This window comes from Strigops habroptila (assembly GCF_004027225.2).
Source record: "Strigops habroptila isolate Jane chromosome 13 unlocalized genomic scaffold, bStrHab1.2.pri S16, whole genome shotgun sequence".
Lineage (NCBI taxonomy): Eukaryota > Metazoa > Chordata > Aves > Psittaciformes > Psittacidae > Strigops > Strigops habroptila.
In genome coordinates, this window is record NW_022651054.1 from 9,662,282 (window position 1) to 9,675,726 (window position 13,445).

Here is a 13,445-nt window from a genome sequence, read left to right on the forward strand (position 1 = left end):
ATCCGACTGCAGCTGTACTCCAAGGGCATCGCTGCAGTGGAAGGCATGCTGCAAACTGGGGTTAAGCAGAGCAGATCACACAAGGAAAACACTCTCTACACTCCCTACACTCCCTCTGTTTCCGCATAGTTAGTCCTGAAACAAGCACTTAAATGAAACAAGTTTCCATAGCTGAGTTTCCAATCCCACAGCCACTTCCACCATTGACCTCCTTTTTCTACTCCCCCCACCTTTTTCGTTAGCTGAAGCAGCAGGAGGAGGAGAATGGCAGACACAGAGAGAAGTGCTAATTAAACAGGGAGTTCCACATTAGGGTACAAATCCTCTGGACCAGCACAAACCTTGCCAATTTCTGTATTTATCTATTATTTTTTCAGTACAATTGTAATTTCCAGTGGTGCCTCCAGCACCAGGAGAGAGTTCAGGGGCTGCTCTCGGAGAGGATTAGGCAACGCTGGGAAGCATTTATTACTTTCCCTTCGCTGTGAATTCAGGAGTGATTCCCTGATGGGCTGCAATTCTATATAGGAAGGTGAATCGGTATAAATTTGTTTTTGAGGATCAACGACAGTCCACGCACATGTGAAAGACAATCCTGCCTCTCGATTGTATATTTTGAAGTCGGTGCTACAGCAAACAATGAAAATTAAGCAAGCAAAGGAGGCCAGACCCCTCTCATCCAAACAGCCAGAGCTGGAAAAGAGCGGACTTTGATTCTTTTCTTGCTCGTGTGAGTTGATGCTGCATCTTTCCAGGAGCATTTTGGGTTTCGGCTGTGCTGCCTGTGGTGATGGGCAGCGAGGGCTTGGCCATTCCATGCACTGAAAGCCTCAGGGATGCTGCATCGGGCGGGATGTCAAAAGAGACGGAGCATAAAAGGCTTCCTTCTTATTCTTTCCTTTTAAATCATCCTGGAGTTTAACTGCAAGAGAGAAATAAATTAACTAATTGAATCTGTAAATGACAGAGTGGGCGGGCACCTGGCAGGAGAGCAGCAGCCCCCCACGCACCCATCGCTCCTCTCTCTGTGTGTGATTCAGAGGGACGCGGTCCACGGGGAGATATTCAGAGCCGGCTGAAATGGAAGGACAAAGCTATTGTTTCAAACAGAGCTATTGATTTTACATTATTACACTATGAAATTAATATGGTCTGGTTTCAAACTGCCAATGGAGTTAATGACACCATCCAGAAACTTCCAGGTGACCTTGGCCTCGACTTTGGTGAGGAAGGTGAAAAGCTCCAGAGAATGGGTCAGCAAATGTAAAACAAACTCATTGACACCCAAAAGGATGTGATTTTGGGGTGGCTGCTCACCCCAGGTCTCTGCCCTGACTCCAAACTGGTCGACAGCAGGGGTGGAAGGGGGAGAAACTGGACCTTCTCAGCTTCTACTGCTGCTGCTGTTAAGCAACGTTTTGCTCCTCTTGAAGCCCCCACCAGAAGCACCATGATGTTCTCATTGCTTCTGAGCATGGTTCTCCATCCTTAACTGCCCTCCTGGCACAGCTTGGCTGACCAAGGGTTTGCTCCAGTCACAACTCCATCCTTTACTGATGCAGAAATACTAAACAGGGGGCTCCAGGATAGTTGAGAAGCACCCAGGGCAAGAGAAACCCTGCAATAGGGAAGAGCAAGTGGGCAATGCCTGCAAAGGGCATGGCCCATTCCCAGTGCTGACTGGCTCTCCCATTGCAGTCGTGTGAGGAGGATTTGCTTTTAATGTTGCGGGCTCAAAGGGGGGTCAGGGTGACCAAGTGGAGGTTTTTTACCTATTAACATATGAGACACCGCTGACCAGAAGGGTTTATAAGGGCTACAGCACTCCCCAATTTAAACCTTTTTCTTTTAAAAGGTACCTCCTTTATGCATCTTTTTTAGAACCAAGCCTCTTCCCAAAGCTTTCCTTAGCGATATGCTCTAAATTTCCTTGTATGCTTCTTCCTCTGGGAACACTCTTTCCACTTGCCAGTGAAGGAAGGCAATTTCCAGCTGCTGGAGAAGGGTTTTTTTCTTGTAGTACCTTCTCCCTAGAACATCCCTGCCGCTGCACCCGGGAGCTAAAGTTGTGTGAAGCTAGGTAGCCTCCAAGCTCATCTTCTGCCTCGGAGTCATAATTGCCATTAAATCACAGCTTGCCTAACCAAATTATGCAAAACCGGAATGATCTCCAATGATTTTTATGTTTGCTGAAACGTTCCCAGAACTGCCGGGGTGATGACTGGGGGATTGGGAGCAGCTGTCACTCTATCAGAAACCATAACTCCAAACAGCTGGGATCTGTCAGTTATTTATGACACCGTTTGCCAAAAGTTTGGGGGGGGGGAGAAAAGAGAGAAAAGGATTAAAAATGATGAAGGTGGATGGGTGGCTGCTACTCGCCAGCTGACAGGCAGCTCGGGCAGGAAGAGAGCCCTGTCCCGTGTCCCCCACCGGGAATGCAGGGAGCCAAACCCCGCTGAAGATGCTCTTGCTGTGAGTGCCGCAGGACCGCGGGGCAGCACCTAAAGGGCTTTATGTAGGAGAGGCCTGGGAGCATGCTGCTGCTCACTGGGGAATTGTCTTGGTGACAGGTAGGATGGGACTTGTTTTGTTTTATCCTCTGTGTTGCAAAAAAAGAGAGGGAAAGAGGGAAAAATCCCCTGCAGCTACTAAGCCACAGGTCTGACACCGCTTTGTCACATTGTCCAGATCTGAAGTTTTGCCTCTTGGCTCTCGCCCAGTTGCTGCACTGCTCTGCCTTGCCTTCATCGTCCTTCACACCAACAGATGGAATTGTGAATGTTTGAGGCTGCTTTTCCTCCTTAAGCAGTAGTTTCTTTCTATGGAGGTGCGAATGTTCCACCCTGAGTTAGCTCCCAAGTTTCAAAGTGTGATTTTGCCCAGGTGTTGTAGCAGTGTGCCCCAGTTCACTTGGATTTAAAGCATCCTTTGCTAGATTCAGGGTGTGAATGGGACAGGAAAATGTCTCTCCTGGTTCTCATTGACAGCGAGGTGATGGTGTTACACCAGGTTGAATTTGGCTTCAGAAGAGGGTGAAGTGATGAGCGAACTTCTGCCTTTTTGATAATCCCAGCTGCGAGCAGAAGACAGATGTTTTGTCCCCCACTTGTAGCTTGCTCTGGTTAAGTATTATTATTTATAATTATGTAGTAGCTATACATAGTGTTTTATGGCAGTAAAGATACATAAATCAAGCAACGAGAAAGACGAGGGCTTTTGCTCTAAAGAGCTTATAAATCTAACAGCTTGGAGCAGCACCGGTAATGGGCACAGTAAGCAGGCAGTCAAGTTGCATGTAGACATGAGCTAAGATAGGTCTCCCAAAGCAGATGGCGGTTTAGGAGAGATTTGGAAGAGAAGCAACCTGTTCCATCCTCTAGACCAGATTCTGCTGGAGAATTAGAGAGGTCATGACCCATATAAACTTGGCCGGGTGGAGAGGTGGAAGCATTCATCTGAGAAAAGCAGCTCACAGAGAGGGAATGGACATGGGGTGGAAAGGGCTTGTGGCAGGGCTGCCTTTTCAGGGGCTCTGAAGTTGCATCCCCTGCAAGTCATAATAAGTCCTATTAGTTCTTCCCCTCAAGCTTGAGACTCCAATGAAAACAAGTGGCATCATGTCTTCCCAAATAAACCAAGGCTCTGCCTCACTTGGAGATACAGTAAAGTGTTGTAAAGCTTAGAATGGAAGAAAACTGCCAGCACAGGGACACTCGGTGCCCTGGGAATGGGCTGAGCTGAGGCCAGCATCCCTGCTGCAGTGGCTGAGAATTGCTCCAACCCTTTGAACCTTCCCCCCTTGATCTTGGGTATCAAACCAGCTTCTTTTTGCCTTCTTTAAGTTTCTTCCTGCGCTGGCACCGGCCCGGAGGAACCTGGTCTGGGCTCAAAGAGATGTTCTGTGTCTGGCCGAGCATGCTGGCTCCGGGTGTCTGCATTCTTCTGGCTGCTTTCAGCTCTTGCACAAATTGAGGCTTCACGCTAAATGCATTACGCTGTATAACAATTAATCCAGTGCTACATATAGAAAGTCCTTACTCATCAATAATGCATGCGGGAGGAGTGATTTTCGCTCTCAGTAATAAAGGCAAAGACAATGGAAACAAGCAGGTAATGGAGAACATTTATAACGATGTTAATCTAATAATGAGTCTAATGCTGTTAAAAGTAAGACTGCAAACTGGACGCATCCAAAGATAAATTATTTCAAGCATTCATTAACTGATGCCTAATTAATGCCCAATTAGAGAGATGCTACATGGGAAATGGTTTGGACACTCAGACGAATTCACTCCAATCACTGAAACCTCAGTCAAAAGCAGGAGGCAGCAGCAGAACACGGCGAGCAGAAGCCGAGGTGACAGTGCAGTGTCCATGGGAGAAAGACAGGAGATAAAGTCCCCCTTGCTGGCTCTATCTGTGTCAGCAGGGCTTTGTTTTTATTCACTTCCCTAGCAGGTTTCTGTAGGATTTTTCCATGCTGTTTTTGAAGCTCTCCCTCCCCGGTGAGCTCTGACACAGGCACTGGTGACCCTCCATCTGCCTCACAACCTTTACAACATGAAGTCGAAAGGGCTATATCAGGAATAGCAAGTTCAACAAGTTAGACAGGCTGTAACTCTCAGGGGAGCCAGGCTTGGACCTCTCCTGCTGCTCTTTCCAGCCTGGGAAGCCCAGCAAGACCCCAGTGCTGCTCCTGCCTGTCTCATCCCAGTGGGGCTTGGCTGCTGCCCATTGCAGTGCTGGTGTCACCAGCCCCAGGAGCTTCATGGCTCCACAACCATGTCCTCTTTGTTTCTGGATCTAAACTGAGACCAATCCCACAGCATCCTAGGAGCAGCTTCTCACAGCACTAGGCAACCAGCAGATTTTATGGGCTTGGAGGGAAAACATCCTTGGTGAGACCATGTGCCTTGAGCGCATCCACTGTGGAGTCCATATGTTTCCTCTTTCCAAGTCCTGCCCACCTAATTATTATTTTTCTAAGCATCCATCCTTCTGTTTCCCCATTCTCCCTACCCCTGAATTGCAGTATGTAGGTAGAAAGACATCCCTGGCTTTTCTTCTTATCATCATACTCTTGGGAAGCTGAGAACCAGACTATCCCCACATAGTAGTCACATCTCCCTCTCCATAGGAATTCCAGCCATTAACTCAAAACCTGTTAATTAAAGAGATGGACTCAGTTCCCTCTGACCTTTACCTCTGGAGTTATCCCTACAGGCAGGGAGCTGTTAAACACTGTACTCCCTTTCGGCAGGAGCCTCTACCTTGGCCATGCTCCAGGGAGACCCAAGCTGCCTTCATCCATCGCCGCGCGTTGCTAACAGCCGCCTGTCATCACCATCCCTATACGTGAAATCCTGTATGCTCCCAGATCCCTGCCCGGCTCCACCTCCTGCCAGTAATCCCGTTAGCCCGGCAACTGTCGTGTCACGGAAGAGCGCATAAAACTGTTGTTTGGAAGCAATATGTAATCTTCCAACCTGCTGCTTATAGCTGGGAGATGGTTTATTGATTCAGACCCTTGTGATTTGGTATTTGCAATAACAGACTCTGCATGTGGGAGATCGTCACAGCACTTGTGCCTGGCAGGATCTTACTAATAAACATCAGACCTATAGAAGGCTTCGTACTTCGGTGTCACCGGGCTAAGATGGGGAACATGAAGCTGTCCTACCTTGGCAAAGCACATCCACGGGTGAAAAAACCCCAGCAGAACACATCTATAAATGTAGCTTTATCTTTACCATCATTATCTGGCACTCAGTTATCACAATATCCTCAGGATACTGCTGTTTCCCAGGCTGTGCTTGCACGACGAGTCACAGCGAGGGCTCCCGTTTTGGCAGGGAGCGCTCGGTACTCAGCGCTGGCAAAGATGCTCCCACCACCACAGCCCCTCTCCCATTGCAAAGGCACGACAGCGAAGCCAAAATGCTACGGTGGTGACTTGGAGAACGTTCCTTTTCCTACACAGCCGTAGGAGTTGTCGTGAGTTGCTGACTTACAGCCCCTTTCTGGCAGCAGCACAGGGATGAGACATCAATCCTGGTGGCCAATGCTTAGTTTCTGAAGGGCAGTGCCTGGAAGAAGGCTCCCTTTTCTCACCGTAGCCAAGGCTTGGGCCAACGCTTTGGCTAGTGATGCTATTATTTTCCTATTAACAGCCCAGTCAGCTATGACTGCCTCTTACTGGTGATTTATGGAGAGTCTGAATAACCCTGTTTATCTAAAAACGAGACAACTTTGCCTTGAAAGGATGAGTCCAGATGGACGTGTCACCTGCTGTTAACTAAACGGTAATAGATCTCCATGCCAGGCAAAAGGCAATGGTAGCCACAGAGTTATCTTTCAAACACAATTAATAAGAAAACAGTGAGAGGGTTTTGCCTCCCACTTGCGTTCAGCTGCAGGCACTCAAAAGAGGGACTGAACGAGCCCAAGGGGTCCAGTCTCCTGGACTCACTGGTGATAACAACGTGGAGTAATTAGAGTTGAACTTCACTTCCACTCTTGTTTTTCACATTATTACACGCTGAGCAGGACTCATGGGCAGGATGGCACCAGCAGCTATACGCTGCTCCCATGTTACCCCCTTCCCCTGTAAGAAGTCCAGAGGCAGAATTCATTAGACACAAGCAAATTTTTGTGTGTAAGAGGGGAAAAAAAAAGCCAGATCTAGGAGCGAAAATCTGAATGAAAAATGACAAGTCTGGTGCAATGAGCCTGAAAAGCTACCGGGCACAGAAGGAATAGCCTGAAAGAAAGCCTGTTGCGAGGAGTGGGAGCGAGACGGGAATGGGGCGGCGTAACCAGCACTCTGAGAGCTGAGCAGAGGGAGGGGATGATTACTGCCTTGCTCACTGCTTCTTCTCTGCAGCGAGAAAGCCACGGTCACAGGCACATACTGTAGCTTTAGAGGATGCAATATTGCTTTGCCACAAGGCATCCATTTAAAAACAATGTCTTGAGCCATCCCACTTCCAAACGGAGTTTTCGGCTCAACCTTTCCCACCAACTGCTGACAACATATTTCCCTGTAAATCATTTGGGTTTCAGGGTGGGTGAAAGTGATGTCTAACAGCTGTAGTAAAAAGAGATGGCGGGGATGGGTCTGTGCTGAACGCTGGAATTTTAGGTGATTTGCTGGGAATTACTAAAGCTCTGTCCCTTTTCCCCTCTGCTATGGAAGCGTGGGTGATTTAAGAGATGCATCACAGAGGGATGGACATCTAGGAGGGTTTGCATCTCCTCTGTTTGCTCTCACACCTTTGCACCACAGCATTTCTTCTGACTGTGCTGCCTGCCTGCAGGCAAGGGGCTTTGCTCCTTGTGAATTCTCACTGGGAAGGTTTCTCCTGCCTGTTTCAGACTGGGAGCACAATCGCGTGCCGGGCACAGGCAGGGCGAGGAGGCAGGGAGTACTCCATACATCACGTTTAAACTACCACTCATCGCAGCAGCGTGGGTAATTCATGAGCGGAGAGGAGGGCTGAGTTAATAGGGAGTGTTTTTCACCCGGAATAGTCCCCATGGAAGGCGATGGGTGGGTGGGAGGTACCCGGGTCCCCGCTGACGCCGCTCTCCCCTCTCTCTGCACAGGGGGGTTTGCAGAGCTGCTGCTGGTGCTGCTGGGGCTGAAGGTGCCCAGCGCCCTGGGCTGCCCCACTGACTGCGTGTGCTACCCGTCCCCCATGACCGTCAGCTGCCAGGCTCACAACTTCGTGACCATCCCCGAGGGCATCCCCGAGGACAGCGAGAGGATCTTCCTCCAGAACAACCAGATCACCTTGCTGCTGCGGGGCCACTTCAGCCCCTCCATGGTCACCCTCTGGATCTACTCCAACAACATCACCTTCATTGACCCCAACACCTTCGATGGGTTCGTCAATCTGGAAGAGCTGGACCTTGGGGATAACCGCTACTTAAGGGCTTTAGCTGCAGACACTTTCCAAGGGCTGGTGAAACTCCATGCCTTGTACCTGTACAAGTGCGGGCTGAGCTCCCTCCCCAGCGGGATATTCGGTGGCCTCCACAACCTGCAATACCTTTACCTGCAAGACAACCACATCGAGTTCCTTCAGGATGATATTTTTGTTGACTTGGTTAACCTCAGCCATCTTTTTCTCCATGGAAACAAGCTCTGGAGCCTCCATCAGAACACATTCAGGGGACTAATAAACCTGGACCGGCTTGCTCATCCAATCAAAATCCACGCTGCAGGTGGATTCCCACAAGGCGGGCTTTTCCATGACCTCCGAAGAATTGACCACCCTTTTCCTTGTTCAATAACAGCCTCTCGGAGGCCTGCAGGTGGACTGGCCCTGGCCCACTTTGGGAGCCTGGAAGTTTTACTTAGGCCGACACGGGAACCCATGGAAGGCTGCGACTGCAAAGCCCACGTTTTCGCTCTGGAAATGGCTGCACAGGTTCAAAGCTCCAGCTCCAGCGTCATCTGCGAGTCCCCTGAGCAGATGCACGGCAAAGACCTCAAGGTGCTAAGAGCAGAAGACTTTAGGAACTGTTCAGGGTCCGAGTCGCTCCATCAGATTAAAACACATACTTTCTCCACAGCAGACAGAGGAGCCTCTAAAACCCATCACCCTCATCACTCCTCCAGGGAGAAGGGCAAGGAGAGAGGGGCTGAGAACAGTTTGCACAGCAGCCAGCCCGCCGTCCCCCCCGGCTCCCGGCCGGGCTATCGCAAACCTGGCAAGAACTGCACCAGCCACAAAAGCCGTAACCGAACCTCCAAACCGGGCTCCTTGGGACCAAGGAAAAATGGGCAGGAGGTCCCAGACTATGTGCCTGATTATCAGCACAAATACAGCTTTGGGGTGATGCCAACGCTGCCCACTAAACGCAAGGGTAAGTGCACCCGGCGGACACCCATCCGCCCGCCCAGCGGGGTTCAGCAGGCAGCCGGTTGCTCGGGGCTCAGGGCATCGCTCCTGATCTTTATGATGGTGTTAGCGGCCGTCATACGCTGAGCACGGAGCGAGTCTGTACTGCCACCAATCTACAAAGGACCAGAGTTTCTTTTCTTCTTCTTTTTTTGTACGTGGCTAGCGTTGGCCTGGCGAAGGGAAGAACGTTGTCTCGGCTTCTGATGGTCTCTCTCCGTGCCCGGAAGGGCTGCCAACGCGGACTTGTGCCGAACGCAGCAGGAGCGGATTAAAAGGCATTATCACACCTTGTCACAAACAGCCTAACCGAGCACCTACAACAACAACAACAAAGCCAACCTTACAAAAAGCAGATAACAGGGATGGTAGCCAATTGGTCGGTGACAACAACCGGACACATGGACTGTATCCATGCTCTTGTGAGATCCCGTTCGTTTGAGAGCGCACTGAAACGACCCCTCCGATTACTGAAAGGAACATAACTGCTGTAAAGACGATCACCGATTAAGCCTACACTGTTTCTCTGAAAGCAAGTGCAAGGACACGGATACCGATGTAATAAAAACATTGGTTTTCCCATGGTTTAGCCCTTTTGGCTCCAAACCCAGAGGCCAAAGTTGGCTGGGAATCTCTTAGAAGACAATCTCAACCCCCTGAATATCTCAGGCATTACAGCAGAACAGGGCTTGCCTGCTGGGCTTGGAGTAGCCAACAACCAAAGGAAAGACTGATTCAAGGTGGAATGAAACAAAAAACAAACCCCAACAAACCCAACACTTAAAGAAATGAAGTACCTGCAGGAGGTGCGTCTTTTTGTAACCCATGTTCACACACCTGAAAATAAACCCAGACCCAACAGATGCACAGGCTCCCCCCTCTTCCCCTCAACTATCCATATGTATGTCTTATAATGTTTATAAACTATATGGAAACTATATCTTCAGAACTAAGGATTGTATTCTTGAATTTATAGCAGACCAGTATATGATTTTTCTTTTTCTTTTCCTCAAGACAACCAACCGGCAGCAGTGCCTACAGATGCTGAAAGCCATCGGGTGGGCTCAGAACACGCGGGGGGAACCAGGACCAATGTTCTCAGCCATTCAGAGCACTAAACGTTGGGAGGGGGGTGGTTGTATGAGACGCAGCAAAGCCCATATCCAGAGAGCCAAAACTCACCCTTACATCTTAACTTGTAACTGGGGGAGAAAGAGAGATTAGTTAGTCCAAATAAATAGAGCCATAGAGCTCTGTCTCCAGAGAGAGGTGCAAAGCCCCAAGGAGAAAAGGGGCTTTTGGGGGGCTGGAGGCAGAGAGGGGCTTCCAGCCGTGTCGGTGGCGTGAGGACCTTTATAGCTGGACTAAGGTTTTCAATGGGTCAGCAAGGAGCAGTTCCAAGGCTGCAGATAGTCCTGACAGCATCAAAAGAGGTTTTTCCTAAGAGGAACAGGTTGCGTCACGGGAAGAGTCAGAGAAAGAGTAAGCTACAGCTCACAGAGGGCTGGTGAGAAGCACAGAGCCCAGGGTTTCTGGTCCACCATAGGAGAGAAAAATAGATGGTCCAAGGCAGCTGTACAAAGCAGGTTGAGGATAGGTGGAGGAGAGGGAGCAGATCTGCTTGTTCCCCTCATCCCGAATCCAACTCTGTGACAGAGGGATGCGTTTGCTGGTCGGGGGCATGGCAGAGCTGGTGGCTTCACCCAGGAGGTGCGAATTCCCTGTCAGCGTGGATGTGCGAGACCAAACAGACACTGAAGTTAACGAAACAAGGGAAATAAAAGTGATCTTGGACAAGAAAAGGCTGCTGTGCATTTTGTAACTGTACCCCAATGGCGGCACATTTCTATCCTGTAGCTCATGTGTAGGGCTGCAAAGCCCAAAGGAAACTGCTTGTGTTTGCCATCAGACACACCGCTAGCTTCAGGAAGAACAGGTCAGCTCGGGAAATCCACTCTCCCAACTGCTTTGGGGATGGAAGAGGGTATTTATGCAATGGCAGATCCCCTGGAGGTATCTGGAATGAAAAGGGAATTGGCAGCTGGGGGGCCATGGTCTCTTCTGCCCATCTCACAAGCGAGGAGGGACAAGGGCTTGCATGCTTCACTTTTAAACACCCTTCTTGGGAAATAGCAGGGAGGAGAAAGGAAGAGGTTACTTCATCAAACCCTCTTCCAGCTCCTACCCAAACTTTTCTGTCTACAGAGCTCTAAAGCTCCACTAAAGGGATGTCCAATGCAGCCAGAACAAATAATCCGTGATCTGAAATAGCTCCCTCATGTCCTACTCTCTATAACCAATAGCAACTGAATGAGTCTGGCACTGTCCCTTAGAAGTGGAGAATGTTGTTATGTTGGTTATTTCGTTTCATACTCTGGAAATCAAAGCTCTCAGTGGGAGAATGAAGGAGAGAAGCACTTTATTAATTTTTTTCTTTAAGGTTGTGTGTAACTCCTGTAATATGGGAGTGAAATGTCAGCACAGGAGATGCTAATGCTTTATAAATGATTTGGGTCCAGCAGGCATGATGGCTAGCCTTTGAGATGAATTATATCCGAACAGACTACGCCTGGCTCAAAACCCTAATTGTATTTTTAGTATCTTTTCCTTTAACATGTAGGAGAAATAAAGGCAACTCCACGGTGTATCACAAGCCTTGTCAATCAAGTGCTCTAACTCCTAGCAATAAAGGCTACTGGTTTAAAAACCAGAATGGAGACATGATGCGCTGCTAAATAAGAGATGTCACTTGACATGGTGTCGTGCTTCAACCCAGCAGGTAGTTAAACAGCTCACAGCACTTGCTCACTCACTGCCCTCCCCACAGTGAGGTAGGAGAGAGAACTGGGAAGAAGAGAGTAAAATTCATAGGTTGAGATAAAGACAGTTTAATAGGACGGAAAAGGAAGGGAAAATAATAAGGATGATGATGGTAAAAGAATTAGAATATACAAAACAAGCAATGCACAATTGCTCACCACCTGCTGGTTTATATACTGAGCACAACATCATATGGTGTGGGATATCCCTGGATCATTTGGGCTCTATTGTCCTGGCTGGGTCCCCTCCCAGCTTCTTGTGCTCCCCTCAACCTCCTTGATAATGGAGTGAGAAGCTGAAAAATCCTTGCCTTACTGTAAGCACTGCTCAGCATCAACTAAAACATCCCTCTGTTATCAACGTTATTCTCATCCTAAACCCAAATCAGCACTATGCCAGCTACTAGGAAGAAAATTAACTCTATCCCAGCCAAAAGCAGGATACCTGGGCTATAGGTTTCTGATGTTCCTCCTGCCTTTCCCTTAGGTGCCATCCCTCCTTGCGCCCATCCTTCCTCCACCACCGCAGCTCTCTGAGGATAAACTGAATCTTTCTGGCAAGCTCTGACAGTTCGCCTCAATAACTGCTTTCCCATCTGCATGGTTCAGCTCTACCACAGCCCCTGCTTCACTCTCGGGTGTTTTCCCCCCCAGATCCCTTCATACAGCATGTCTTCATGCATTTTGAATGGTGCTCTGAGGGCTGGCATAAATCCCCTCTTCTCCAAAGCAGCAGTCCCACAAGCTCAAAGCACACATCTCTCCAGTCGAGCGGATGGAGGTATAACCATGACGTGTCAAAGGTAGTCTGGCTCAGGCTGGAGATAAGTTGGAGAAATTTGGGAATTGGGTCCAGAGAAGGGCAACAAAGCTGGGAAAAGGCCTGGAGCACCAGTCTGATGAGGAATAGCTGAGGGACATGGAGGAGTTTAGTCTGGAGAAAAGGAAGGTCAGGAGGGACCTTATTGCTCTCTACAACTACCTGGAAGGAGGTAGTAGTGAGGTGGCTGTCAGTCTCTTGTCCCAAATAACAAGTGATAGAACAAGATGAAATGGCCTCAAGTTGTGCCAGGGGATGTTTAGACTGGGTACTGACACTTGGGGACATGGATTAGTGGTGGCCTTGGCAGTGCTGGCTTAACTCAATGATCTTAAAGGTCTTTTCCAACCTAAATGATCCTGTGATTCTATAAACCTAATCCCCTCCATGCTCCACAGCTCTGCCTGTGCCATGGTGCCCCTTCCCAGTGGGGGGACATCAGCCATCACTGATGCCAATCACTATCACAAGCTCAGCCTCTGGCCGTGCATTGATTCCCCTGTCGGGGTGCAGGCAGACAGGCTGCCTGTTGCTAACATTGTTGGATGCTGCTCCCCAGCAGCTCCCTGCAAGCTCTAAATGCTTCCCTTGGGAAACATGACACTCGAGTATCTATTTGCTCATGGGTTTCCCGTTCCTTTAGTGTTCTCCATGTGCTCTGGCAGACGAGTCCCTGTCGCTGCCTTCCCCTTACTTACATCAGTGAGCTTTCACGCTTTAACTTTGGGCTGTTCATGCAAATCCTTCCCATTAAAAGAGAACCCAGAAGAGACCCCAGACTGTGCCTCTGGAAACTCACCCCTGGCGGCAGAATCCCGTTTCCTGAGTCGAAGCCAATTTTCTCTCCTTTGTACCACTTTTCCACAGTTTCATCCCATAATTGCTAATATGGAGCTT

The 13,445-nt window shown here is 49.1% G+C and overlaps 1 protein-coding gene across 1 annotated transcript in view; it reads left to right on the forward strand.

Moving 5' to 3' along the window:
- The window catches only part of RTN4RL1 (reticulon 4 receptor like 1), a 30,239-nt gene extending 18,427 nt beyond the window's left edge, over positions 1-11,812 (forward strand). Inside the window, exon 2 of the mRNA XM_030472349.1 lies at positions 7,609-11,812. Coding sequence (XP_030328209.1) covers positions 7,609-8,996 — 1,388 coding nt within the window. The 3' untranslated portion in view covers positions 8,997-11,812. The remainder of the gene's footprint in view (positions 1-7,608) is intronic.
- Positions 11,813-13,445: the final 1,633 nt, after the last annotated feature.